The sequence below is a fragment of the Sarcophilus harrisii genome, chromosome 1, assembly GCF_902635505.1.
Source record: "Sarcophilus harrisii chromosome 1, mSarHar1.11, whole genome shotgun sequence".
NCBI lineage: Eukaryota > Metazoa > Chordata > Mammalia > Dasyuromorphia > Dasyuridae > Sarcophilus > Sarcophilus harrisii.
This window is the reverse complement of record NC_045426.1, coordinates 269335209-269357844: the sequence shown is the minus strand read 5'-3', so window position 1 is coordinate 269357844 and position 22636 is coordinate 269335209. Positions and strand designations below refer to the sequence as shown.

General features: G+C 32.0%; 1 protein-coding gene across 1 annotated transcript in view; it reads left to right on the top strand.

The window, feature by feature from the left end:
- Positions 1 to 22636, top strand: part of LMTK2 (lemur tyrosine kinase 2) — a 91980-nt gene that overhangs the window by 47918 nt on the left and 21426 nt on the right. The window contains exons 5-7 of the mRNA XM_031941722.1: positions 3212 to 3330; positions 4082 to 4169; positions 15649 to 15782. Of these exons, the coding sequence (XP_031797582.1) occupies positions 3212 to 3330; positions 4082 to 4169; positions 15649 to 15782 (341 nt within the window). The remainder of the gene's footprint in view (positions 1 to 3211; positions 3331 to 4081; positions 4170 to 15648; positions 15783 to 22636) is intronic.

Here is a 22636-nt window from a genome sequence, read left to right as displayed (position 1 = left end):
CTTTTCCCAATATTTTTAACTGCTTCTCTCTTTGTAATGATTGCTATTATAAAGAAGCATTCTGTATAACAAAACTTTTGATGCCTTTTTGTTTTTACATTATGCTCATTTTTGAGGAATCTCCCATCTCAAATTCATCCTTTTATAACAATGAAACATTTAAAAAAAAAAAAGATATCCAATGGACCATATATATGACATTGAGATTGCTGTAGTAATTGTCTATATCATGCTTTTGTTTTAATTATAAAGTGAATGGCAGAGAGAATACTAAGCTGAGTTATGATTGAGCTTTCTAGAATTTGGGTTGGTTTGTTCTTAACCATCTCAGTATTTTTTAGATATTTTTATTTTTCACCTTTCCCTAGCTCAGATATCTCAACAGATTTAAATTCCCAAGACATGTACCAAAATAGGAGGTAATATGTACGTAAAAGCATTTGTGTTTTTGCTCTTGAGTTCATTTTTTTGTATTTTTATTATGGGAAGAATTAGTCATTGGGTAATAAAATTTTTGTTATAGCACTTCACAAAGACTATTACTTGAGGTGCAGTCTGTATAGATGAAGTATGTGTCCACACTGCTCAAATCATGAACTCTTAAACTAGAAATATTTTCTCTGTGATGAACAACATTACTAGGTTTCAGGTATGCGAGTTCTAGTAATACACATTATAATAAAATTTTACCACAACAAGATCATTTCATGTACCACAGGAATTTGTTAGAATTATATTTTGCCTAAGGATTTCATTTTCCCAGATAACAAATACTGGCATATATAGTAGCTCTTCTAACTCACTTCTATGATAATCTTTTGTTTTTGCATGTTAATGTCATTTTCAGGTTCTGCCTTCTGAATTAAGCAACATAAATTTAATCCCTGTGCTTCATGACAGACTATCGTAAAATGGTATTTGATGATACCTTAATGTTTCTCTTTAATCTTCTCCATGGTAAAAACCTGTAATTTCTTCCACATTCATCAAATAGCTTATTTTTCAGCACTCTTAATATTTCAGTTGTCTTCATGTGTTTGTGCTCCATCTTCCTTCCTAAATATGGTACACAAAAATATCCATATATAATATTTTAGAATATAGTAGGACTTCAGTCCTCCCCTTTTTGGACACTAAGCTTCTATTAATGCAATATAAAAATGACTTAATTTTTTATTGGTCACATATTATTAATTCATATCAAACTTTCATAGGTCTGTAAATTATATTTCTCCCACTTGTATTTCAGTTTTAAAAAAATTTAGGTATAAAACTTCACATTTACCCTTTTTGAATTTCATCTCATATTTGAGCCCATTCTGTTAAGATCTTTTCACATTTCTATTTTGTCATTCAGAATGCTCAGCGTTTCCTTTAGCTTGATCTTTGACAAATTTGATTTACATGCTATTTGTGTTTTTATAAAGAATACTGATAGGGCAAAGAACAAATCATTGTGCCATTCCCTTAAATGCCTTCCTCTACACTGTAATCATCATACTACTCTTTAGGTCCGGTTTTGGAATTCTTAACATTTTACTATGATAAGAGTCCAATGTTATTTCTCTGTCTTATTCATAATGATCTCATGAGAGACTGTCAGATGCCTTGATCAATTCTGGATTAATGTCTGTAGCCCTCCTCTCGTTAAGAACCATATCAAAAAAGTTAGTGGTTAGTCTCCATTATTTTTTTTTTCCCCCTGATGCAACTGAGATTAAGTGACTTGCCCAAAATCACACAGCTAGGAAGTATTAAGTGTCTGAGACCATATTTGAACTCGGGTGCTCTATCTACTACATCCCCTAGCTGCCCCTCCATTATTTATTCTTGAAAAGTATATCCTTGCTCGTAGTTTTCAGTTTTTATCTTTTAATATTCTGTTTTCTCTTAAAGTAGATTAAACAGCAATAAGCCTTTTCTCCTTGAATATACTCATTCATGGCTTTAAATCACAAGAATTAGATCAGCTTCCTTTTCTTTGTTAATGTACTTTATTTAGCACGTTGGTGGCAGTCTCCCCCTCCCCCCCCCATACACACATATTCTCATTTTTATTACTTTGAAAAATAATAATTCAGTTCATTACCAAAGTTATATAGTATACATTTTGCCTACCCTTTTATTTACCCTGCAAACATTATTTATAACCCTTATTATTTACAGAATAAGTTTAGTTTATTCAGCCAGTAAGTAAAGTAACTTTAAAATATTTAAAGGGAAAGATTTTTCATCTTTGATTATTTTGATTTAAAGCCACAGTAACTATTAACTTTATGTTACCACGGTACTTTAATTACTATTGCCATTTTTCATCTTTTCTATAATTTTGTTTATCTAGATTTGCTTAAATCACTTCAGTTAATTCTATATTTCTTTTAATGTTTTGCAAAATTCAATTAAACTTTTTTTATGTCTCTTAGTTTATATTAAGGATCTTTTAATTTGTGTTTGTTATTCTGAAGAATATTCAGTGTATAGTTTTAGGTACAAAATAAATAAATACTTTTTTAGAAAGTGATGATTATGTTAAAGTTAGAACATATATTTCTAAAGTTTTATGATTTACTTGCACCAAAATGAGTATCTTTATCCCTTTATAATTACTTGCCCCTTCGAAAACCCTTGTCTGTTTTCTTAAGCATGAGGTTCTTAAGACCTATTTTATTAGAGAACAAGATCTAGCAGATCCTAATTAAAAAAGGTACTTTTGGGATATTTTCTAGTGACTTATTAGAATTAATCTAGCAAAATTTGGAAAGACACATCAACATTAAGTTGGACAATAGGAATTATCTTTTAGTCAAAATAATAATTTATAAAACATAGAGAACATAAGGGACCCAGACAAATTAAATCTCTGATCTTTTGCATTATTTAAATGTAACAAAAGACATTAATACAACCCTATCAATGTAAAATGCTTTGAGCAATAAAATTTTTAAATAACCATGTAAATTGACTTGTTTAATGATAAGTTATGTTTTGCTTGATTGGACAGGTATTATCCATATGCCTGTTAGAATAATTTGCTTCTTCTTGAAAGAAAGGAATTATCTAAGACTTCAGTGATGGTTTAGAAAAAGAAAAGAAAGGACTATTGTCTTCATATCTAATTTTTCCTCTATGTTTCAGTTGATTTTAATCAGGCAATGAGACTCTCTGTCCTAGTTTGATGGGATTTATATAAGGAACTATTTTTTGTTTCCAGGTTCTCCTTGGGGAGATTTACACGGGCACTAGTGTAGCAAGAGTAGTAGTAAAGGAGTTAAAAGCCAGTGCAAGTTCAAAGGAGCAAGATAAATTTTTGAAGAATGGAGAGCCATACTAGTAAGTAAACTTTAAATTGTGCAATGATATAAGTATGTTCTGTTGAGTAAAGTTTTTTTTTTTTTTAATGTTGAAGACTTTTCTAACTTTTTTTTTTTTTATTAATATGGTATCTTTTGTGGGAAATATTCAGTGAAATTTTCATACATATGACAAAACATTGAAAGGGTAAATTATTTGCCTTAAAATAACTAATACTGATTATAACTCTATAATTAAATTTGTTAATATAAACTGTCACTATAGTAAATGTTAACTCAAAATTGAACCTTTCTCTGCAAATTTAAATGATTCTTAGTAAAAAAACAAAAAATGAAATATGTAAATGTTCTTTTTGCAGCAGAAATTACTTTATTAAGACATAATGTATAAATTGCAAGTCATCATTTTTAGTTTGCTATATCTATTTAAATTTGATTTAAAATACTCTGGGATAGTGGGCATAATGTTGGACTTAGAAACATGGAGTTAAGTGAAGGCAATTGATGACTTACTTTCATATCTGCTTGCCCTATAACCACAGGCAAATTACAGTCTTTATGGGACCAGGCAGCTAAGTAAGACTGATGTAGAAAAGTTGTGATCTATCTAGGTAGAGGAAATTCACACATATTTAAAATCACAGGCCTTTAATATATTTACATTTGATGCAGTGCAAAAAAAAAAAAAACTGTATAAAAACTTGTGGAAGTTTTATTGGCATGTTTAGGGAGGAACATTGATTTGAGGATTTTTTGTTTTTTAAATATAGTCTTCTTCAACATCCAAATATTCTTCAGTGTGTTGGACGGTGTGTGGAAGCAATCCCGTATCTTTTGGTTTTTGAGTTGTGTGACATGGTAAGTTTCGTGAAACAATTTAATTATTTTTAGAAGACTATTTGAAAGGTTTATGAAATGTGTGAAAATGGAGGCCATATACTAGTTTCATCATAACCTCTTGTCTCAATTGCAGGTGCTTTGCTGGTAATTTACTTAAAAATCATAAGTAAGCTTTTCTGGGAAGTGTTCATTTATTTATTTCCTCTGAAGGAGGAATATCCTATAAGTTCTTATACTTCCCTCCTGGACTTCAGACTTTGAGGTCAAAGAATAACTTAGGTACCTCATGAGGCTGTAAATAACTTCCTCTTCAACTTATTATGTAAGCTTCCAAAAGTAATGAACAAGCTCCAGCTTAAAAGCCCTGGATAACTTTATCAATGTGATACTATTTAGTATCTGTTAACTCTAGTATCTCACAGACAATTATAGTTGCTCCTCTTCTTTCTTCTGTCCATGACTCATACACTTCTGGTCAGAAGACTTTTTTTTGCTGAGTACTTAATATACTATTAGGCAGCTCACTAAAGCTGAAAGGATCTAAAATGCTTCCTTTCTACCCAAAAGATTTGTTTAGTTAACCTCTCTTCTTTTCTTATCGTTCTCTGTCTCAATTTTCAATTAGATCTAGCAATTATGATATTTAAATCCAACTCTTTTAACAAAGGATGGATTTTTCCAACTTATCAGTGACTACTTATATACTTAATCCTTAACAATATTTCTGAAAAGTTAGTTGTTAGACAATGTCCAACTTCTCTGTTGTTTTTATTTGACATGGTCCCTCTTGAATTCTCACACACATATGATTTACAATCCTGATTTTGTCCTCATATTAAAATTGCCTATATCGAAAAGGAAAAAAAATTCTATGTACATTAGGTTCTGGACCTCATTCAAATACATCTTTGACATATGACTTAATATTCCAGTAGCGTTCCAAGCAATTTAGCTAAATTTTTTAAACAGCACTGTTGTTCTTCCTTTTAAACATCACAAAGTTAATTCAGTCATAATTCTTGGTTTTATTAAGAAAAATTAATTGACCATTTTGCCTACAAAACATGCTCATTTTTTAAAATTATTTTTCCTTTTGCTACCCTCCTTGTCCCTGTTGAACAAAAAAATTAAAAAAAAAAACTTTCATAACTCATATGCATAGTTCAGCGAAGCAAATTCTCATATTAGCGGTAACAGAAATGAGTCTCATCACCACTGGCAGGAGTTGGATAGCCTATTTCATCTTCGGTCTCCGACTTCATAGTTTATTTTTGTATTGATAGATCAGAGTTCTAAAGTCTCTCAAAGTTGTCTTTTTTTACAATGTTGGTTGTCATTTTATAAATTATTCTGCCTCTGTTCACCTTACACAACCTCAGTTCATATCCATTTCATTCACATACAGTAACTAATGGTTTCTAGTTTGGGGTTACTATAAAAAGAGCTGCTTAAAATTTATTTGTACATATAGGTGCTTTCATCTTTATTTGACCTCTTTGAAGCATAATCCTGTGGAAGTATTGCTGAGTCCAAGGGTATGCACTGTTTAGTAACTTTTACAGCAAGGTTCTAAATTGCTTTGTAAAATGACTGGATCAGTTCACAGCTCCACTGACCATGCATTACTTTCCATAGCCTCTCCAACTTTTATTTCCTCATTTATAATCTTTGTTAATCTGAGTATTAGGTAGAGCCTCTTTGCATTTCTCTAATTATCAGTGATTTGGAGTACTTTTTCATATTGTTGATAGTTTGGGATTTCTGTCTTTGCTGCCTATTCATGTGCTTTTACCATGTATCAGGAATGAGATCTTAGTCTTATACAGTATATATGCAAACAGAGAGCCATAAGCATTTTGGCTGTCACTATTGACTCATATTGAGTTTGCAGATAATTTTTTTTAACCTAGTCATGCTTCTTCTGTCTTGCATTTCTTAAGAATATTCAACCAAGAAAAAGAGACAACTTTTTCACACACAAAAAGCTACAAATAACAATGTTCTCCATTTTAAATTGGCAATTAAAAATATCCCAGTGCTAAAAAAAAATAAGCTACTTGTTTGAATAAAAATATAATATTTATTTGATTCTTTAAAAAATGTCAACTCTAGTACTATAATCGGGGAATCTAATTTTTGGAATCTACAAAAGCAGAGCTACTATGTGGTGAAAATGATTAATACTGACGTAAATAGGTAATGCAAATGGATAAAAGTACTTGGCCTGTATTCAAGAAAACTTGAGTTCAAATTTTCCCTCAGAAAACTATGAGTTGTATGATCCTGAGAAGTCACTATCTCAGTTTCCTTCTTGATTCCACATAGATTCCAGTAATTAGGTTTCCTGAATTGCAATATAAAATGAAGAAAATTTTTTATGTGTAGCCATTTATGTGGAATGGCTTATATGGAAAAGTTCTCTCTCTTTTCTTGGTTGAATATTGAAATTTAATAAGGATTAGTAAAATCTTACAATTGCTTTTAAGAAAATCAGTTTCAGAAATACAAGATGGAAGAGGCATAACTACATTAAAAAAAATCTGAAAAATGATATAAGAATTTTGATAGTCTTCAAGCTCAGTATGAGTCAACTGGCAACCAAAATGCTTATGCCTTCTGAGTTTGCATTCAGCTTAAGTAGAAGATAATCCTATTTTATTCTGCTCTGGTCACATTTTTTTTTTTTTTTAGCATGTCGTGTTTAGTTCTGGATGCCACTGTTTAGAGAAAAACAAAGAAGCTGCAGGTTTAAAAGGAGTTTGGGGTTGGAGGCAACCAAGATGGTAAAGAACCTTGAATTCATGCTGTATGAACCTTGTTTTCGAGAATTGAGCATGGTTAGTCAGGAAAAGAGACAATTTAGACTTACTTGTTTTCAGAAATTTGAAAGTGTCATTTGGAATCTCAACAAGTAGTTACTACACTAAGCACTGAAGCTAAAGACTAAAAGATAAAACTGAAAAAAAAAAAAATCTCCAAACTCAAAGAACTTAACATTCTTTTGGAACAACATGTATGTGTGGATTTATTCTGCCTTGTCCTCTAGGTCAGAAATAAGATCAATAAATAGAAGTTATAAAGAGGCAGATTTGTAGTAAGGAAAAACTTCTGACAATTAGAGCTGACCGAAAGTGGAATTTTGTTGTTTATGAGTTTCTTGGTTACCAGAGGTGTTCAAATGCAGAATGACAAGTTGCTGATCATATGTTCAGCTTTGTCTAGATGCTTTCTGAGATTTTTCAGCCCTCATATTCCATGATTCTGCAGTTTATGCTAAGTTTAAGGATAACAAAACATTTCATTTATATCTTTCAGTCAGAAAAAAAATTAAGCATATTCAATAGACAATAAATGCCTGTTGATTGATATTTTCATTTAAATTTCTTGATACAGTTTTAAATGTTATAATATCAGTCTTGAGGATAGTGTATTCCAAAGAAAAGGGATTTGATGAACATAATTTGGGTCCAATCCAGAGTTACAGTTTTTTGGTTTTGTTTTTTATTTTTTCCTAGGATTTCTCTAATGTGGGGGAATTTCTCTTCCAGGGTTTTTAACCTGTGGTCCATGAACTATTTAATTTAACTCACTTGATAAAAACAAGATGTCCCCAGTCCTATCCTTCAGACTATTCCAACACATACTCTGCATTGGCAACCTCGTTTTTCAAAATGTTGGGTTGTCTTTCCACCCTCCTTTCTTTGCCTCCCCACATAGTAATTTAAGCAGATTTTTACATATCCAAGCAATGTGTTTACTTCTTTGACAACTATCATAAATATGTATATAAATCTGTGTATATAATACTTTCAAAATTATGATTATAATACTCTCAGAATCCCCAGAGCAAGAATTCCTTCTTCCTTTTTTCATCACTATTAAATAATGTACTAGATACAGAGTAATAATAATATTACACATAGCACATAGAATTCCAGTGTGAAAAAGCAAATGCAAAATTTCACTTTATCTTTACAACATCTTTGTGAAATGGATAGTGTAAATACTACTTCTGATTCACAGGTGAGTAAACAGATGCAAAAAGATTGTCTTACCTCCACACTGTTAATTGTAGATCCAGGAATAAAATCAATGTCTTCTGGTTTTTTAAATTTTGTATGTATATGTAGATTCATTAATCTTGTTTTTTTGAATATATACAAACCCTGCTATAGAATTTTGCTTTCATTTTTACACACTTCCCATTATTTTATGTAATGAACACTCTTTAGCTGAAATATACTTAATCAACAAGTATTTATTTTCTCACAGGTGTGAGACCCTGTGCTAGAGAGAAAAGAGAAAATGGAATTGTCCTTGTTTTCAGGGAACTCCCATTCTTCCAGGGAAGATAATTTATACACATAAGCATATATAAAATGAATAGAAAATTAATTTGGTTTGAAGGTAGGGAGGATAGCTAGGGAGATCGGGAATTTCCATAGGTGTTAATTTGTGCTGAGTGTGGAAGGAAAATAGCATTTCTAAAAGGGGGGAATAAGATGGCATTGAATTTTAGGGGAGTAAGATGAGATTTGGAACAGTCATATGTACGCTACACTATCAAGATGTGTAATGTCATGTATAAGGAACAAGAAGTCCAGTTTGGCTGTAGTAATGAGTAATTGGAAAGTAATTGGAACTGGATTGTAAAGGTTGTAAGTAGCCCTTTTCACCAAACCATGACTCTCAAGTTTCTTCATTTTGCAAACCCATCATCCTTCCAGCTCAAAGTTATCTCATTTCCTTTTAAAGAAAATTTTTTCTTCATAGGATTATAGGATTTTGAGCTGATAGAGACTTCCTTTTAAGATAAAGAAATTGAACTCTAGAGATATTAAGTGATTTCCCTGAGGATACACAAGTAACAGATGTCAGAACTAGGAAGTACTTCCTTCACATAACTCACCTTCTAATGGGGAGACAGTACAAGCATGATATAATCAGAGTAGCTGGTTAAGGATAGTTAGGAAGGGCCTTTGCAGAAAGTAGGATTTGAGTTGAGTCTTGAAGGGAGCCTGGGAAACCAGAATGTGAAGATGAGCATGAATTACATTCTAGGCACAAGGGACAGCCAGTGAAAAGGCACGCAGCTGGATCAGGGAATGTCAAATGCAAAGAACAGGAAGGTGGCCAGTGTAGATAAATTGTGGAGTATATGCTAGAGAATAAAGTGTAAAGAGACTGGAAAAGTGGAAAGGGCTTTAAATGCCTGAATGTAATAGGGAGACACTGAAGTTCTTTGAATAAGGGAGTATCTTTGTCAGACCTCACTTTAAGAAAACATCTGAGATATGTGAAGGATAGATTAAAGTGGTGAGAGACTTAAGATGATGAGAATCTCAACCAGGTGGCAACTTTGTAAGTAGGGAGAAGAGATGTTTATGAGATGACATGAAGATTCAAAAAGCTCTTCTGGCTAGGGTAGCCAGTGTTTGATAGGTTCTTCCCCCTACAAAAATTTTTGAATTGTTTTTTTTTTTGGGGGGGGGGGGGTATGGACATTTAGTTCCTTCTTTATCAAGTTCTCTAAGCTAAGCTACATCCTTTTTTTTCTTAATAGCTTTTTATTTACAAAACATATGCATGGGTAATCTTTTAACATTGACCCTTGCAAAACCTTCTGTTCCGAATTTTCCCTTCCTTCCCTCCACTCCCTCCCCTAAATGGCAGGTAGTCCAATATATGTTAAATCCAATATATGTATACATATTTATAGTTATCTTGCTGCCCAAGAAAAATCAGATCTAGAAAGGAAGGAAAACAAAAGTGCAAGCAAACAATAACAGTGTGAAAATGCTATGTTGTGGTCCACGTTCAATTTCCATAGTCCTCTCTCTGGCTCTCTTCATTACTGAACAAGTGGAACTGGTTTGAATCATCTCATTGTTGAAGAGAGTCCCTTCCATCAGAATTGATCATCATATAGTCTTGTTATTGCTGTGTATGATGATCTCCTGGTTCTGGTCATTTCACTTAGCATCAGTTCATGTAAGTCTTTCCAACTTTCTCTGAAATCATCCTGTTGGATTGACTAAGGTAACAGGAAAAGATAATGATGAATGTTGGAGGGGATGTGGGAAAGCTGGGACACTGATACATTGTTTATGCAACTTTGAACGGATCCGGCCATTCTGGAGGACAATTTGGAGCTATGCCCCAAAAGTTATCAAATTGTGCATACCTTTTGATCCAGCGGTGTTACTACTGGGATTATGTCCCAAAGAGATATTAAAGAAGGGAAAGGGATCCACGTGTGCAAAAATGTTTGTGGCAGCCCTTTTTGTAGTGGCAAGAAACTGGAAACTGAGTGCATGCCCATCAATTGGAGAATGGCTAATAAATTATAGTATATGAATGTTATGGAATATTATTGTTCTGTAAGAAACGACCAGCAGGATGATTTTAGAGATGCCTGGAGAGACTTATATCAACAAATGTTCAGTGACGAAGAGAGCCATCTACATCCAGAGAGAGAACTGTGAGAACAATGTGGACCACAACATAGCATTTTCACTCTGTTATTTGCTTGCATTGTGTTTTCTTTCTCAGTTTTCTTTTTCTTCCTTCTTGATCTGATTTTTCTTGCACAAGATAATTGTATAAATATGTATACATATATTGGATCTAACATATATTTCAACATAGTTAACATGTATTGGACTACCTGACAGCTAGGGAAGGGGATGGGAGGAAGAAGGGGAAAATTTTCAACAAAAGATTATGCAAGGGTCAGTGTTGGAAAAATTACCCATGTATGCTTTATAAATAAAAAGCTTCAATAAAAATAAATTAATTAAAAAAGAAAAGAAATCATCTGAGAGGTAAACTGTCCTATGTTATTTTAATTTATTTATAATATACTTTATGTCTAGATCATGAACCTATTTTGACCTTATATTGGTTATGGTTTACAGTGTTAGGTATGGGTCAGTACCTAGTTTCTGCTATACTAGTTTCCAATTTTCCCAGCAGTTTTTGTCAAATAGTGAATTCTTATCCCAAAAGCTGAGGTTAAGCTATATCTTTAAGCTACATCTCTGATCCTATTCCCATCACTTTGTATCCTGTTTGCATTTTACTTTTTATCATTGTTTCTTTTTTTAGTAAGCTTTCTTAAACTACCCTTTCTTTGATGAATTAACTCATTTCTATATTCTCTGACTCTCCTGCAACCACAAATTCACTGTAAAAACAATAAAACTCTAAATTTTCTCAACAGAAATTTCATACATGTGTAAAAGCTTCTCTTAGAGTATTTAAAATATTTATGATCTCACATTTGTTTTATATATATATATATATATATATATATATATATATATATATGCACACATACACTTCTGTATCCCACTTCCTATATCAAATTGCTTTTTTTGTCTACTCTAATAAAGATTTTGCCATATGTGATATTCTTTAAACCACTTAATTTGGGGGAGAAAGTGTAGTAATGATTACAGGTACATTAGGTGGAGATATGTACATTCTGAATTACTTTATAAATGTCACTTTACCTGTATTGTACATTTGGAATTATAATTAAAGCAAACTTACTAGATGAATAAAGTATTCATTTGTTTAATAATTATGAAACCTTCATTTTCATCTTTTTTCCTATTCAATTTTTAGATTGAAAATTCTTAGTGAAGTATATAGCACACTAAAAATTTAAGTCAGAACAATTTCCATTTATTTCTCCAGATTTTTTAAAAGGTGTTTGAATATATATCAAACAAGTCATAAAAATTAGTTTAAAGAAATCTTCAGTAATATGTTGCTGCCCCTGAGATATTAACATAGTTGCTTGCTGCCCTCTACAGTAAGTTATTGAAGATGGCAGGTTTAATAGCTTTAGGGTATTTGATTTTCATCTAGAAGATATATCATTAAATACCCATTTTATTTGGTCAGTATAAAAATTGTTTCAAAATAGAATATGCCATTCCAAAATCTTTTCAACCCCCCTACTCTTTTTAAAACTGAAACAATATATTTGTGGGGCTATGTTTCATTTAAATGATGATGAAAATTTGTAATTTGGACAACCTTGAATATTGTTTTAGAAGGAACGAAAAATTTGAATAAAGTCGTGGCATTTCAATAATTGAACAAACCAATATGAACCAATCACTATAGTGTGGTTTCACTATGATAAAAGTCAGCTGGTTTCAGTAGATTTCACACTATAGTGATTGTTACTAACTTCTTAACATAGTTTTGTAAGTTTATCAAAACTTTACCTTACTAGTTCCAGTGGGCTTGTGATGGAGAGAGCCATCTGTGCCCAGGAGAGGACTGTGGGGACTGAGTGTGGATCACAACATAGTTTTTTCATCTTTTTTTGTTGTTTGCTTGCATTTTGTTTTTCATTTTTTCCCTTTTTGATCTGATTTTTCTTGTGCAGCATGATAATTGAGGAAATATGTATAGAAGAATTGTATAGAATTAGAATAGAAATATGTATAGAAGATTTAACATATATTGAATTACTTGCTGTCTGTGAGAGGTGGGAGGAAAGGGAGAGAAAAAAATTTGGAACACAAGATTTTACAAGGGTGAATATTGAAAACTATGCATATGTTTTGAAAATAAAAAGGGTTTTTTAAAAAACTTTAATATTTTGGGTTTTAGTGACATTTCAAAAAAATAGTATGTGGACATATATATCTCCTAGTAACATTTTTAAATGACTGCTGCCATCTTGCCATTTCTCTTTCTACTTTTGTGTAGTAGAAGGCACTTGTGAAAAAATGTTAAATGTCTGGCAAAAGCTGTTGTTTGTTTTGAGAAATAGCTAAGTTTTACAAAATAAGTCATCATGCCCCCATAGGTTTATCTTTGGCTTCTTTCTTTGATAAATTTGATAAGATTCCCTTTTTAAGGAGTCTGGATAATGGGTTGAATTTTAATATTACATTGGAAATGTAGATGTATATATTTTATTACTTTAGTTTCCTAATAGATTTAGTTTAGTTTCCAAATAGATTACCTTTAAGTGTCCTTACCACTCTATGATTATTTGCTTAATTTAATTTCCATTGATCAACATTTATTAACTTGTATTTTGTGTAGATTGATTTGTATGAGTGGGTTTTTATTGTTTTTTTTTTTTAATCTTATTGCTACCCTTGAAGATATTACTCAGTTGAGAAGATAGAGAAAATGTCATAAGTGATGCAAGAGAACTTTTAAAAGACACATAAAATAATACAAGTAAATTAAGTGTGAAATATATACCTAATTCCCAAGGGGAAGGAATATTTAACACTTTCTTTTTTTCTAAATATTGTATATATTTACCACAATTAAATATGAACAGAAATGTTGTTTGGCTTAAAAATTATTTTCAGTAAAATAATTTTAATTAAGAAATCTTTACTAAAAGTTGTAATATCTAATTTTTAAAAAAGCTTAAATTTGAAATCTAATTAAAGTTTTTTACTAAACTTTTACTAGTTTAAATATAGATTTCAGGTTATTATCAAAGCAGTTGAAGATAGAGCAATAGAAATATGTCCTCCATTGTTGTGATACACTCTTTTTTTTTCTTTTGGTAGTAATTTTTTAACCTCGCTGCTCACCTTCATATCTTTTTTGAAATTCTTTTCCCCAATAACTTAAACTCCCAGTTATTTAACTGAACTCGTAAAAGAAGTCCCAGTGAATTTGGGAAACTATTTGGTGGTAACATGGGAATGACTTGGTGTCTCAGACTTTAAAATTTTTTATGCCCCTTTTAGGTGTATAAATACAAAACTAAATTATATCATCTTGTTTAAACTTTTTTTTAATCAATATTATTAACTTACTGAGTTTTTTTTCCCCCATGGAGACAGGTAGTTAAAGATTTGTCAAAGAGTCATGTCATATCAATGGAAATGTCCATTACTTAGCATGTGCCAGGTAACCTGTTGGGCCACCTGAATAAATTGTTATTGTTTTCTACCTCATTCTTTCTCCTACTAGTTCTATAAATTAGTCAGTGTTAGATTTACAAGGATCCCCAATGTAATAGAATGGCTAGAACAGTGGGTTGAAATCAAAAGACTTGGGTTTGAATAACAGGTCTTATTTCCTATGTGACCTCAAGCAAGTTATCCCATTGCTTCTCTAAGCTCCATTTTTCTCATGTGTAAAATGAAGGCAGTTCAATTGGATCATCTATAAAATCTTTCTCAGATCTTGATTCTATGATCTTATGAATTCACTCCTTCTGGCTATTACTGTTATTACAGACCTTTAGTGATTTGATTCTCTGAGAATGCTTAACTATGTTCTTGAGAACATTTTAAGGGAAATAACTATGATACCATTTCTCTTCCTGTGAGTCTATGTGATTATACACTTACCTTGAAAATATATATCCCATCATTCAAAGAAAATCATTTTATGCCTGTACTCTGTGTTCCCAAGATTCCATTGCCAGGTGGAGGAAAAGGTCTCAGACACTCAGACCAGCTGTATGACTCTAGGTGTCTTTATCTATAGAAGGAAATTAGTTAGTAGCATTTTTTTCAAAAGAATTGAGAATTAACAGAGTTTATTTAAGTTAAACAGTTTGCACACTTTTAAAGTATTATATAAATGCTAACTATTGTTGTTATTTCACCATAAAATATTTATAGTGGTATTTTTGTAGTAACAAAGTAGATGCATATATACTGAGGAATGGCTAAACAAGTCAGGGTAAATAAATATGATGGAACATTATTGTACCGTAAGAAATAGTGAATAGAATGAATACAGAGAAGCTTGAAAAGACATGATACAAACTTGGGTGAATAGGGAAACAACAGTATAAATGGGGAAAATAGCAGCACCAATATCATTGAAAATTACAGTTAGTAAGCTTAACTCTAAAGAAATGCTACAAGAAGATACTTTCTTCTCTTCTTAACAGAGATGGTGGGAACTTTAAATAAGGAATACTACTAGTAGTGTCAGACTTTTTTGATGTTGGTTAATTTTTCTGAACTGTTCGTTTTTCCATCTTTTTCTCTTCTTTGTTATAAGGAAAAGGTAAAGGAGAGGATAAGATAAGATGGATAAGAGGATAAGGAAGATATCAGTAATTATAAACCAAAATTTAATATGTATATTCCCATTTTCTGTTTTCTCTTCTGTTAAATGAGGAGTGGACTAAGTGCAGATCCATAATTCTATATTTCTGTATTTTCTCAAGTTTGGTTTAAAAGTCAGAACTATAATATAAATAATTCAATAATGCAGAGCTATTGTTGTGTGTATATTATTTCACATGATTGGATGAAGGAAGTGATGTGATGGCTAGTAATATACTTAAATTGTGTTTTGTAAGAATCATTATTTCTAACTTAAGACGATGAATTGGAATCTACTAAATTCCTTTATTTTATAACTACTAATAAATTTATTCATTGATGTAAATCAAGTAATATGTTTAGTTGCTGCTTTCATTTTAAACATCTCTATTTGGCATTCAAAAATAGTAATATATGTTAACAATTATTTTTTCCAGGGTGACCTAAAAGCATATTTGTGCAGTGAGCAGGAACATATTAAGGGAGACTCACAAATAATGCTGCTACAGAGAATGGCCTGTGAGATTGCTGCTGGACTTGCCATTATGCACAAACATCATTTTGTGCATAGGTAAGATCTTCTGATTTCAGGACTGTTGCATTCTGGGAAATATTTAGTTTTCTACAAAAGTTATCTTACTGAAATACATAATGAATAGAAATGGCAAAATGAAGAATTTTTAAATCCACAAATGATTTGAGATTTAACTGCATCTTTCATTTGCTAATATTTGTTATACTGAAGTTCCAGAACAAATGTTTGTTATTTTTAAATTCTTTGACAGACATCATTTCATCACTTGATTATTTTCTATGTTGATAAAGTACATCTTCTCATTTGGTATAATTCATGTCTAAGTTTTCTGATAAATCTTCCATAGAGGATCAACCTCATATGCTAAAGGCATTCTTCTTATTTAATACATTGACACATACAAGATATTAATTCAAGCTCTGTTTCTTCTCATTTTGTCTAATATCAATTTGTCTAATTTTGTCTAATAAAGTTTCAGAACTTATATGACCTCATTAATACAGTTTATATACCATTTATGGCTTTCAAGTTTCTATTGATAACAACCATACATCTTTTCATTAATCTTTGAATTATTAACCTTTTGAATTCTTCTGAGGATGTAGTTATTTTACAATATACAGCCAGATAGCATCACTGGGTGCATTGTTTGATTGAAGGGATAGCTTTTGTAGCAGTGCATATTTTAGAATCACTAAAAGTGCTATATAACTTCATAAATGTGATGTCACATCATTGCCTCTTTCTCATCTCCAGCCCCAACTTTTTTCATTTGGTGACTTCATCAGTACCCTTTGATTCAGTTATAATTTTTAAACAAAAATTCTCAGATCCATTTATCCAATCCTAACTTTTCTACTAACCTCAGGCCTATATTTTCAGTTCCAGTACATTTCAAATTGGTTGTCTCATAGACATCTTAAATTCATTATGCCTAAAACTGAACTCTTATTAGCTTTCTCCCAAAATTCTCTTTTCTTCCTAACTTCTGTATTATTATCAAGAATATCACTATCTGCCCACTTAATCAGACTTGGAACTTAAGTGTTATCCTTACCTCTCCCCCATCCTCACTTCCCAGTTAGTTTCTAAGTCCTATAGATTAAACTTTAAAACATCTCGTATGTCCCCTTCTCTTCTTTTTTTGTATATAGTTGTGTGTCTCCCCCATTCCCCAATAGACTGTAATTTTTTTTTTTAATTTAATAGCCTTTTATTTACAGGTTATATGTATGGGTAACTTTACAGCACTGACAATTGCCAAACCTCTTGTTCCATTTTTTCCCCTCTTTCCCCCACTCTCTCCCCCAGATGGCAAGATGACTAGTAGATGTTAAATGTATTAAAATATAAATTAGATACACAATAATAGACTAAATTCTTTAAGTAGATGGATTGTTTTTTGCCTTTCTTTGTATTCTCATTGCTTACAAAAACAGTTGTTACATAGCGGGTGCTTAATAAATGCCTGTTGATTTAACCAATTCAATAGGATCCCTGTTCCTATAACTGTCACAATCTGTGCAATTTAGAGTTTATCATTTACATTGTAAGTAGCATAAAAGGAACAAATGTGTAAATTTAGAGACATCTCCACTCCAAATATTCATGCAAACTATTTGTGCCCAAGGTGTGGTAGAACCTTCTAAGCTTAAATTGGCCTGGTGAGCTAATCAGACACACTATGCATTAATCCCAGCATAGTGATGTCATCTTGGTCTTCTTTAGTTACAAAGGACAGCAACCTGTTAGCTCCCAGAGCTGTTGCCATCTTAATATACCATACCATTCCTAGCCTTCACTGACTAAGAGTCTGGACTTAACATTCCCTAAATTCGAATTTTCTCAAGCAGTGTATTATTAAAATGCCATCAGGTCATTTTGAGAAGATATTTGAGATTATGCTATAATAAATACGCTATATTGTTATCTGCACATTAGCCACTTATATACGTTCTATACTTAGAGCTGTTAAATATATAGCTTGTTAAATATTCAGATTGTTTTTCCTGAAAGAACTAATTTTTTAGGCTTTTGTTTAATCCTGTTAATAGTATATTACCAGAATGTTTAAACTGAGAATATTGAGGTTACCAAGTTATTTAGCTGTCATAAATTGTTAGGCATCAAGTGTTATTCTTAGTATAAATGCACACTTAATATTAAGGACTGTTTTCCTTAAAAGTTTTCCTGGTGTGTAATTAGAGATATTTTAACTAGAAAAGTATAGGAGTTCATTCATATTACTAGTGCACATCCTTCATTCAGGAGAGTTTTCATCATTACACATGTAATTTGGCATTCTTTTTGACTTTCTACTTTTTTTTCTTGTTTGCTTTAATGTTCCTCACTAAAGTTTTGGTCTAAATAATTTGTGTAGTTGTTAATTTTAAATCAGAAAGCCTGTAGCAGTTTGCTTTTATACCATTTTACTTTCACGATTGAAATCCAGTATCTTAAGGGCTGCCCATTGAGTGAAGAAGTAACTTCTTCATCACATCAGTGAAAGTGGGGGCCATCTTGCTTTAGGAATATGTGACAGTACAAACATATCAAATATGCAAAAATACATATTTGTTTTCCTTTTCTAAGATTGAGCATAGATGCTAAGGAAAATTTGATTTTTAAGAGAAATGTACTACAGAAAGACAACTTATTTTCTTTATTAAAAGTTAAACATATTTGCTAATTTTAAAATGTACATATATAGAACAAGTGTACATTGTATTATATTGCTTGATATATTTTGGTCCTAACTTATTTAGGTTTGAGTTTTCAAAATTATAATAGCAAGTAACATTTACATGGTACTGAAAAGATTTGACAAAGTGCTTTGCATATATGATTTCATTTGATCCTCACAACATTCATGTGGCAAAGGCACATTGTATTACTATCCCTTGTAACCTCAAAAAGGTTACATGACTTAATGACCCAGGATCACTCAGCTGAGAAGCAGCAGAGGTAGAATCCAAATCCACATTACCTCTTACTTCAAGTCTTGCTCTCAACACTACATCACACTGCTTCAACCTGACCTAGAATAGAATGTGAGAAATAAGAGCATTTGCCTACAACTTTTATTCTTATAAGTTTGGTGAATTCTAATTCTCAAGATTTTTTAAGGGTATTACCTTAATGTCAGAGAAATCCAAGTCTACTATGACCTTAGATGTTCCGTCTTAGTTGAGGTTAAATCTAGATATCTAATTTTGTTCAGAGCCCCTCTCCCAGTCAATGCCCAAGCCTTGGGTTGGTTAATTGAAAGAATCTCTTAATGCTTTGATAGATTCTGTGAGTTTGTTTCAAGCAGTTTGAGAAGAAGTACTTTGGTTGTTCTCTTGGCTTAATACATTTCCTTCCATATCTCTGTTTCTTTCTGGTCATAGTAGGTCATGTCACATTTTGAGACAGAAAATATATATATATACTTGTCTGCCTAGAAATTGCTTGGAATTGGTAGTCTATCCTAGCTCTCCGATTTAAGAGAAATATATTCTCTGGAAAGAAAAGACTTTTGCATCAATCCACTGCCCAGGCTCATCCTCATACATCTAGCAGATAACTTTGTTCACTTCCTTCTTTACTGAGAATAGTGAACCCATTAGCTCTCTTCCCATCAAAACCTCTATTCTTTCTCCCTTTTCTTGAATTTTTAGGCTGTATTCCTCACCTACACTCTCATACTACTTACTCATTCCTCAACATTCTGCAGCTGGGTTTACATTCCCCCTTCTCTCTGGAACCACCAATGCAATCATCAATCCTAGTGGCCAAATCCAATTTCTCTGACTTCCACAGCTCTTTCCATTATTCCATAATTTTTTAAGTTCATTAGAGGAGAGTCATTATATTGAGCAAGGAAAACAAAGTATTGAAAGGAATTAAGTAGATGAAAAGGAGGAAATAGGACACCCTAGAAACAGGGAAAGGTCTTGAATGCCAAACAAGAGTGAACTTTACCTATAAGACAACAAAGGATCCTCTGAAGGTTTTTGAATAGAGAAGTGACATGACCAAATCCATAAATAAGAAAGATTCTGGCACTGTAATGGAGGAAGAATTGGAATTCAGAAAACTTGATAGAAGGTAGAAGAAAAATAAGCCAGGCAAATGGAAATCCAAATTACATACCGCTCACAAATTACTGCATAATGTACAGAATTGGTCCCATAACTACACTGCTGAAAAACTTAAATTAATTCTACTTTTGTTGGAATACATGGGAGCTGTTGGAATACACAGGAGCCACCTGACAGTGGCTGCTGGAGATCCAACCCAGACCTACAAAATGGATCACAAGAGGAGATCCTCTTGTGAGAGGATGATACAAGGAGAGTGAGAGGCATTTACTATTCTCTGACCTCTCTTCTCTTCCCTCTGCCTCCAATTTATCTCATTCCCAGTCTGCAACACCTGTGTCAGCAAAGGCTGCCCTGCAACTCCTTCAGATGTTATGATTCACAGCTGTGGAGACTCGGAGAATTGACCTGTCCCTTCACATACTTTGAATAACAAATTTCCATCTAAATGAAGTCCTTTCTCTGTAGCCTTTCTTACAAGGCCTTCCATGATTTTAGTGACTACCTACTTCTCAACTTCCATCTCATAATATTCCCCCTCATATACAGCCAAAGTTGACCACTTGCCATCTCCCAAACATTGCTTGTAGAGTTATAATGCTACTCTTGGAAGCCAGGTAATATGGAGGATAGAGTACTGGGTCTAGAATCAGGAAAATCTGATTCAAAACCAGCCTCACATTTTACTACTTGCGTGGCCCTGGACAGTTCATCTACTTCCCAGGATTGTTGTGAGAATCTGATGAAATATAAAGTGCTTTGCAAACTAAGGTGCTATATAAATGCACCACATATATGTCATCTTCTTCTGCTTGTGTAATTTCCCCTAAATCTCCCAGCTGACTATTTCCTCCTGCATATCCTATTCAAATTTGTATTAACATTTATTTATACCATTAGAATGGAAACTTAATGCAGTGTTTCATCCCTTGTATTTGTATTCCTAACTCCAATCCCTTGGATATATATAGTAGGTATTTAATAAATGTTTGTTGGTTTGTTGGTTAAGCACCCCGTTAAATACTAAATTCTTAGTTCCTTCAGATCAGAATAGTATATATTTTTTTTATATTTGTGTCTCTGATAGCACATAAAATAAGCACTTACTAAGCACTAAACATGAGTGAGGGATGAATAATGGCATAAAACTTGATCTGGCCATAGATAGTAGGACTTCATTGCATGATTTCTGGTATTTGTTTGCTCTGAATGGCATGTTTTATTCTACTATAGGAAGACAAAAATTGTAACATGGTCATTATGAACTTTTAATATTTAAAAAAAAAAAACAAAGTTAAATGGAAAAACAAACTTAGAAAGCCATCCTGCTACAGTTAGTTTTCTTTTGGTTCAGGGAAGAACAAGAACAGTACCTCCTAACTCTGTGGCTCATCCACCAGTCTCTCTTGTGTTTTAGGGCAAAAATATAATGAAGGCAAAGACTTGGCCCACATTTAAAAAAAAAAAAACCTAGATAACTTCCACATTTATGTTTTGTATGTATGTATATACACAGATTTGTCGTTGTAGTTATTTATTTCTAACATTATAGCTATTTATTTTCTGCATCTAACATCAAAAGTGAAATCAATACATGCTAAAGCTTCAGCATCCCTCATTTTGCTGGAGGTGGTAGATTTAAACAACAGAAATGATACTACCTCATAATGTTCATTTTCTGGACCTCCATAAATTGATCTGAAATGATAAATGTATCTTTTGTTATTGTATTTGGTTTTCCCATTTTTGAAGACATCAATATCTAGAAATGTCTGTTGGTAATTAGGTTCTGTAGTTTCTTAAACTATATGCCAGCTGAGAGCTAAAACTACAAGAAAATTAACAAGTTAATTATTTTTTCTGAACTAAACATTCTAAATAGAAAAAGAATTGTAGCAAAATCAATAGAGAATCATCCTCGGATTCATGAAAACTGATTAAGCCTTTTAACCTCTCAGTATCTCAGTCTGTAAGACTAAAATACCGATGAGTTGCTAATGTACATTAATAGAGTTTTATTTATTTTACTAATGAAGTCACAAGTCCAAACAAATCCCCAAAACTAAGTAGTCATAGGAATTTCTAGCAAGTCACATTTTAATCTTCTTAATATTAATTTAACCCTAAATTAAGGTATCTTTCTGGTAACTAATTTACATAACACTGAGACTCAAATAAACTTTTTTTTCCCTAATGAAGCAATAATCTACTTAGTTTTTCCGTACTATAAAATATAGAGATTAGGAAGAACAAGATGAGCTGAAAAATTCTCTCCTAATATTTATCTTTAATTAAGGAAAACAATCCTTGTATTCACTCTTTTTGTTGTTTAATTGCATTTTACTTTCTCATTTTTTCTCTTTTTGATCTGATTTTTATTGTGCAGCACAATAATTGGATAAATATGTATGCATATATTGGATTTAACATTTTTTAACATGATTAACATATATTGGATTACTTGCCATCTAGGGAACGGGATAGGAATAAAGGGAAGAAAAATTTGGAACACAAGGTACAAGTGTCAGTGTTGAAAAATTATCCATGAATATGTTTTGTAAATAAAAAGCTTTAAATTAAAAAAAAAAAACCTTACCTTCTACAGGAAACCCTTTCTGATGTCCCTTAGTGATAGTGCCTTCCCTCCATTGATTATTTTCACATTATCTTGTATATTTCTTGTTTTCCTTCATTAGACTTAACTCCTTGAGAACAGGGATTAGGCCAATTTTTGCCTTTTATTGTATCCTTGACAAATAGGAGGCTCTTGATGAAAATTCTTGTTGACAGACTAACATTATATAATAG